The sequence below is a fragment of the Strongylocentrotus purpuratus genome, unplaced genomic scaffold (genome assembly GCF_000002235.5).
Source record: "Strongylocentrotus purpuratus isolate Spur 01 unplaced genomic scaffold, Spur_5.0 spur5_scaffold_2, whole genome shotgun sequence".
In the NCBI taxonomy this organism is placed as follows: Eukaryota; Metazoa; Echinodermata; class Echinoidea; order Camarodonta; family Strongylocentrotidae; genus Strongylocentrotus; species Strongylocentrotus purpuratus.
In genome coordinates, this window is record NW_022145605.1 from 6,766,315 (window position 1) to 6,774,114 (window position 7,800).

General features: G+C 42.4%; 1 protein-coding gene across 1 annotated transcript; it reads left to right on the plus strand.

The window, feature by feature from the left end:
• The first annotated feature begins 3,447 nt into the window (after positions 1–3,447).
• Positions 3,448–7,593, plus strand: LOC115926349 (uncharacterized protein K02A2.6-like). The gene has a single exon (XM_030990970.1). It carries the CDS (start codon positions 3,448–3,450, stop codon positions 7,591–7,593), a length of 4,146 nt encoding a protein of 1,381 aa, XP_030846830.1.
• The last annotated feature ends 207 nt before the right edge of the window (positions 7,594–7,800 follow it).

A 7,800-nucleotide genomic window follows, 5' to 3' on the forward strand; every position in this document is an offset into this window, starting at 1 on the left:
ATTAAAGGAGATTTTATATATAACAACGTTGTTGATATAGCCGAGTAACAATTTTGGTCTCAGCTCGTTATACCATATTTTGTCGTTGTTGTTAATTCGATTATATATATTGGCATTATTGTTTTGCAAGCAATACGATTTTGTAATAATGGTTTTGTTGGTCTAGGAGATAAGTTATGATTGACATGATATGTGTTTTGTCTCACAGATATAAATGCAATAATGCATGGAAATTGTTTTACATGCTTTAGGTCAAGCAATCGAATATATACGATACAGGGTAATCTCGATTAAAGGAGATTTCATATGTAACAATGTTGTTAATATAGCAGAATAACATTCCTGGTCCCAGCTCGTTGTATTATATTTTGTTGTTACCTGTATTAGGTCCATGATTATATACAACGGCATTTCTGCTGTAGCATGGTAAATTTAACGGGACCAATTAAGAACCTCGTTATACCGATTTATCGCTGTATACAGTGGGTTTAACATTATTTAGTGAGTGTGTTCACGAATTAAAGGAGAATTGTATTCCCAAAGGACATGCAGGGTAATGCTATATCAAATTGAAAGTTTACTCGGATTTGGAGCAAATTGCTTGGTCGCACGAATATCTGCGGTTTTATCACGAATGGCTCCGCATTCGTGGGCCGTGTGGGAATTTTGTCCCGGTCATGTTTCTCAGATCAGTGGTCTGAAGATCGGGTTTGTTTCGCCCTCACCTCATCCGAAAGGGGGTCACGGAGTGGCCTCGGGGGGGGGGGGGGGGATCTAAACACGCGAATTGTTGGAATTTGCGTTGTGACATGCGGAAATTGGCATTTTTGCCTCTTCGCATATATATATGTGTATGTGTATATATGTTAATATATACATATAAAGGTTATTATGTGTATTACACACTGCTGCAGAATACCCCATGGGAAGGTTGTGTTTTGGAGAATATGATTTGGATTATTTTAATTGGCCATTGTATCTTGCAGAGCTCAATATTTATTGGTTTCCGGTAAGGGCCCCGATGATAACAGGTATCCTGTTTATTTATAACATGTATTTTATTTATTTATTTATTATAGTTTTATTTTAACAGGGTGGTCTCATTCAAGTTCATTTCTGAGCCTGCTCTCCCAGAGAGCCCTGTATTCACATAAAAAACATGTACAATAATAACATGAATTCAAAACATACATACAAAGGTAAAATATACATGGTATATACAATAATTAAACATGGGTAACGAAAAACACGCATTAACAATAAATTATAAGGAAAAAAAATACAACTATCAAATTGAAAAAACTAGATGAATGAAATGTAATAAATAAAGGTCAAATTAACGTGAAAATATGTTTACAAGGGAAACTGAAAGGTTTTGACATTCTTTTTAAAACTTTGCAGCGACTTACAATTTTTAATATGATAGGGTAATTTATTGTATATTTTAGCTCCTGAAACCGCTAAGGTTTTCGTTTTAAAATTTGTTTTACACTTTGGAATGAATAATGGACTGTTTAAAGCATAACGAGTAGAATATAATATCGGTCTTTTACTTATACATGGATTAAGATATGGTGGTGATAGGTCGTTTATGATTTTAAAAATCAAGATGCATTTCTGATATTTAATTCTTTCCTCTAATGACCGCCATTTCAATTTACTCATTAAAACATTTTGGGGTGTAAAATATTCGGCACGAAGAACTAATCGTGCATATCTATTTTGTAATTTTTGCAACTTTGTTAGATTTTGTTTCGAAGTATTCCCCCATACTGAATTACAGTAGTTTAAATGCGGTAGGATAAGAGAATAGTATAATGTAATAAGATTCTTACGGGAAATATAATTGCGTATACGTCTAATGCAGGCAATCGTACCCGATACTTTCTTAACAACTTCTTTTACATGTAACGACCATGTTAAGCTTTTGTCTAGTGTTACACCTAGATATTTCATACTTTCGACTGAGTCGAGTACATTGTCACTGTAACGAATACAAATATTATTATTTTGAATTTTTCTTTTGGAACCAAATAGTACCCGCCTGTAAAGTAGGCATCTGTTCGCCTGTTTAATGCTGTTCGCCTGTTTAATGCAGTGGAACCGTGTGTCTTCTTTGTATGCAGAGGGGTGTTATACGTATAGCCCACTTTGTGGTACTCACAGTTAAATTCCATATGAGAAGGTAAACTCTGTTCGCCCTCTTTAATGAGGAAACAGTGTCGCCTTTTTACGGGCTGTGGGGGGTTGTACACAAGTTCTCGTCTGTTGACGGCCCTGATGCAGAGAGTACTTTGGATTGGACATGCCGGCTCCATCCAGTTTTTCAGAGCTCAATATTTATGGTTTTCCGGTAAGGGCCCCGATGATAACAGGTATCCTGTTTATTTATAACATGTACCCGCCTGTAAAGTAGGCATCTGTTCGCCTGTTTAATGCAGTGGAACCGTGTGTCTTCTTTGTATGCAGAGGGGTGTTATACGTACAGCCTGTCATGATAATGAATATGTATCAGATTATGCAAATGTGACACCTGTGACCTCAGGAGGTCAGATCGCATGTGCGCGATGTATATGCGATACGCGTGATTTGATACCCAGTGCGGGGAATAAACACCAGACTATGGTTTATGGAATTCAACTACTTTGTTAGTTTGTTTGCACTTAATATCGTCGGCCTTATGCCAAAAGGGCCTTAACTGCTTTTGGCCATTCCGAGATAATCGCGTTTAAAGGTTTTGGCCTCTCTAATAATCAAAAGTTTGTGGTCTTTTTTTTTTGCTTTTGAAGCCAATTTCGATAAATGTGTTAAGTTATTAAGTTTTACATGAAATGTGTTAAATTTGTTATAAAATATTCAGAATTGTACATGCTATGTGCAAAAAACATGTTAGGGCCTTTTTGGCATAAGGCTTGAATGTAGCGTATGTTAGCGTATGTTATGCCAGAAGGGCCGTAACCTACTCGGCATTATGCCAAAAGGGGCGTAACCTACGCGGCGTTATGCCAAAAGTGCCTTAACCTGCCGTTATCGTACGCGTAACTATGCGCGTAACTATGGGCGCGTACGCGCGCATAGTTAGCGCCCTTTTGGCATAAGGAAATTTTCTTGTTTCGCAACACCTTTGGTTTGCCAGAAAGGCCCTCCTAACGCAAATGGATCATCCGTGTAGGTTAAGGCCCTTTTGGCGTAAGGAAAAAGATGAGATACGCGTTAAGGCCCTTTTGAAATTCATAATTATCTTCATAAATAAATCGAATTTCAACAAGTGAAGCACATCATTTTAAAGAGAATGATGAAATCTACAAGGTGATATTAATAACTCAATAACCCCCAAAATCGGGTTAAGGCCCTTTTGGCATAAGGCCGACGATATGTGACATTGGCGACGAGGATTAATGTTTCTTGGATGTTGAATCTGTGGCTACGAGCTGGAAAAGTTTCAACATGGCATTCGCTGGAGCGGAATTGTTAGCGCTTCGAGGAGTTCCACACTTCGATCCGACGGGTGGTGCAAGTATTGTCAGCGGCAAGTGGAAAGCTTGGCTTGAAGAGTTCGAAGCCTACGCCGATAGTCGCGGCCTGTTTCTGGACGGATGTACGCCGGCCCAGGAGGCGCAACGGAGAGCACTGTTGCTGTACACTGCGGGGCCTGTGGTAAGGGAGACTTTCAAAACACTTCCCAATAAAGGAGAGAGGAATGAGTATCAAAAAGCCACAGATGCCCTAAATGCTCATTATGTTGTCAAACCTAATGCTACGTTTCAAAGACATTTGTTCAGGAAAACAAAGCAGGAAGATGGTGAAACGGTTGCCCAATTTGTTACCAAATTACGACAGGTTGCTATTGGATGCAATTTCGTAGCTGGGGATGTAGAAAACCAAATTCTTGACCAAGTAGTTCAGTACTGCAGAGCTGATAAACTTCGCAGGAGAATGCTGGAGAAAGGAGGTGAGCTCAAGTTAAATGATGCATTGTCCATGGCTGCTGCTCTAGAAGCTGTTGAAGGTCAATTTAACTCCATGTCATTGAGAGAGAGAGAAAGGCCTAGAGCTGGTCAAGTGAATCAAGTATCATACGAGAATGACAGAAAAAAGAATTTGGAATGCTACCGATGTGGGAACAAAGGACATTTTGGGAAGGATGCATCATGTCCAGCCAAAGGAAAGATCTGTCGGAAATGTGGAGGCCAAAACCACTTTGCGACGATGTGCAAAAGTAAGGCCAAGAGCACAAGTGAGGCGAGAGGAAAATTCAGAGATGGGAAGTCCAGAGATGGAAAGAAGTATAAGAATAGAGTTCGCCAAGTGGAAGGTGAACCCGGACATGATAGTGATGATGACAACAGCCGTGGCCGTGATCAGAGGTACTATCAATTTGCTGTGAATGGTGATCATGAGAAAGTCCCAATAATCATTGGAGGTGTCACAGTCCCAGTGATAGTAGATTCGGGAAGTGATTGCAATGTAATAGATCAGATATTGTGGGAGAAACTGAAGAAGGACAAAATCATCTGCAAATCTACTAAGAGTACCAAGAGGCTTTATCCGTACACATCACAGATACCATTAACAACTGTTGGATGTTTCACAGCCACCGTAGAAGTTGGCAAGATGAAGTCGACTGCAGAGTTTGTTGTCATCAAAGAAAAGGGAGAACCTTTACTCAGCAAACATACGTCTAGAGAGCTGGGAGTGCTCCAGGTGGGAATTGTACATGTAAATGCGGTACAGAGTTATGCAGGTTTAAAGCATGAGTTTGAAGCAGTCTTCAAAGGAGTAGGGAAGTTGAAGGGCCGACAAGTTAGGTTAGCAGTGGATGAAACAGTGAAGCCAGTGGCCCAGCCTGTGCGAAGGACTCCATTTGGACTGAGAAAGAAGGTGGAGATGAAGATCGCGGAATTGATCGATCTCGACATCATTGAGCCAGTTGAACGCTCCACGCCATGGGTAAGCCCAGTTGTCATAGTTCCAAAGAGAAATGATGAAATCAGACTGTGTATCGATATGCGTAGAGTGAACGAAGCAATTATAAGAGAACGTCACCCCATTCCCACTATTGAGGAAGTCCTACAGGAGCTGTCGATTAGCAAGGTCTTTTCGAAAATAGACCTGAAGTGGGGGTACCACCAACTGGAGTTACATCCGGAGTCTAGAGAGGTGACAACCTTTGTCACTCATTGTGGGTTGTTCCGCTATAAGAGACTGTTGTTCGGAATCAATGCTGCTCCAGAGATTTATCAATATGAGATACACAGAGTGATAGCTGGGATAGAAGGAGCTGCGAACATATCAGATGACATCATTGTGCATGCATCGACCCAGAAAGAGCATGACAAGAGGTTGAAGCAGGTGCTTGGCAGACTGCGGGACGCAGGACTTACTGCAAATGCAGAAAAGTGTAAGTTTGGTGTCTCTGAGTTGGACTTCATGGGGCACAGACTGACTAGCGAGGGACTCAACCCAGGATTGGCCAAGGTGAAAGCAATTGCAGAGGCCCGTGAACCCCAGACTGCAACTGAGATGAGAAGTTTCTTGGGGCTAGTCAACTACTGCGCAAAGTTCATTCCGAACTTTGCTACATTGGCAGATCCACTGAGAAAGCTGACCAGAAAGGACACGCCATTTCAATTTGGTCATGAACAGCGACAAGCGTTTAAGTCGCTAAAGGAAAGCTTGATGAGTGCAGAGACCCTGGGCTACTATGATCTAAATGCACCGACAAAAGTCATAGCGGATGCCAGTCCAGTTGGCTTAGGAGCAATGCTGGTGCAGGTGCATGGTGATGGCCCGAGGATAGTAGCATATGCCAGCCGCTCGTTAAGTAACGTTGAAAGGAGATACTCTCAGACGGAAAAAGAAGCCCTTGGACTTGTGTGGGCTTGTGAAAGATTCCATGCGTACCTGTATGGAATAGAGTTTGATCTAGTGACTGATCACAAACCGCTTGAAGTCATTTATTCACCGAGATCTAAGCCATGTGCGAGAATAGAGCGGTGGGTTCTGAGGCTTCAACAGTACAAGTACAGGGTAGTCCACATCGCAGGAAAGTCCAACATAGCAGATCCATTGTCAAGATTGCTGAAGGATGATCAACCGAGAGAAACTTCTGTGTTGGAAACAGAAGCAGAGAGCTTTGTGCGTTTTGTGGCAGTCCAGTCAACGCCAGGTGCGGTGACAACGAAGGAAGTCGAAAGAGAATCTGAACATGATCCTGAACTCGAAGTTATCAGAGAGTGTATTCACAGTGGACAATGGGATGATTGTCCATATAAAGCATACATTCCCATCAAGGATGAACTCTGTATAATTGGTCAGTGTGTGCTGAGAGGTAGCAGATTGGTGATTCCACAGGCACAGAGGCCAAAGATGGTGTCATTAGCTCACGAAGGACACCTGGGCATTGTTGGCACCAAACAGAATTTGAGAACCAAGGTATGGTGGCCAGGATGTGAGAAAGATGCAGAGAAATTCGTCAAGACTTGTCATGGTTGCCAAATCACAAGCAGGGGTAATCCACCAGAACCAATTCGAAGTACTATGTTGCCAACAGGACCTTGGGTGGATGTAGCTGTTGATTTCCTAGGACCACTTCCGACAGGAGAATCTATACTTGTGGTAGTTGATTATTATAGCAGATACTACGAGTATGCAATCATGAAATCAACCACTGCAGAGAAGACAGTCAAAGCCCTGGCTGAAATCTTTGGCAGACATGGGTTACCTGTGACGTTATACTCAGACAATGGACCCCAGTTCATCTCAGAAGTTTTCGCAGAGTACATGAACATTACAGGAATTCACCACCATCGGGTGACTCCTAAATGGCCCCAAGCCAACGGCGAGGTCGAAAGACAGAACCAGAGTATAGTGAAAAGGCTTCGAATTGCACAGGCAGAAGGCAAGGATTGGAAGGAGGCCTTGCTGACTTACGTCGCAGTCTACCGGGCTAGTACTCATTCGACAACGGGAAAAAGCCCGGCAGAAGTGTTGTTCGGGAGAAAGATCCGAACTAAACTACCACAAATCCAGGACATTAGTGAGGATCAGGAACTCAGAGACAGTGACCTCCAAATGAAAAGTGGTGCAAAACACTATGCAGATCTGAAGAGGGGAGCCGTACATTCTGACATAGTGCCAGGAGATAAGGTGATAGTAAGACGTGATGAAAGGAGGAAACTAGACACGCCATACTTTAGCCAGCCATACACAGTGACAGCAAGAACAGGAAGTATGGTAACTGTGAAATCTCCTGACGGAGTCCTGTATAATAGGAATGTATCAAGTGTAAAAAGATACATGTCCCGAGACACTCATAACGAAGCTGCCAATCCCGAGAGGACAGATGGCAATCCTGAGGCGGTGACCGGTATTCCTGAAGGGTCGGACGATAATCCTGAGGCGGAGACCAGTACTCCTGAGGCGGTGACCAGAGATCCAGACTCAGAGGCAGCGAGCAACACATCAGGCGGTGACCAGAGACATCAAGATGGTGATACCCAAGCAGAGACAACAAACACCAACGTTCCTATGGCAGCTAGTAGACCACAACGCCAGAGAAGATTCCCTAAGCGATATGATGATTTCGTGTGATTCCAGATCAATATGGTGGGAATGAGCTCTTTGTAAAATAGCGACAGTGATATCGGAAACTACATGTGCCAAGGAGAAATGTTTGGAAATCATTGGTTGAAGCCAAGTTATGATTTAAAGGGTGTACGCCTTGCGCTGCCCATATTTGTGAAATCGACATGTTGGAGAAATCACCATGGAAACCAAGCGTACGAGGAAGTTGTGTTA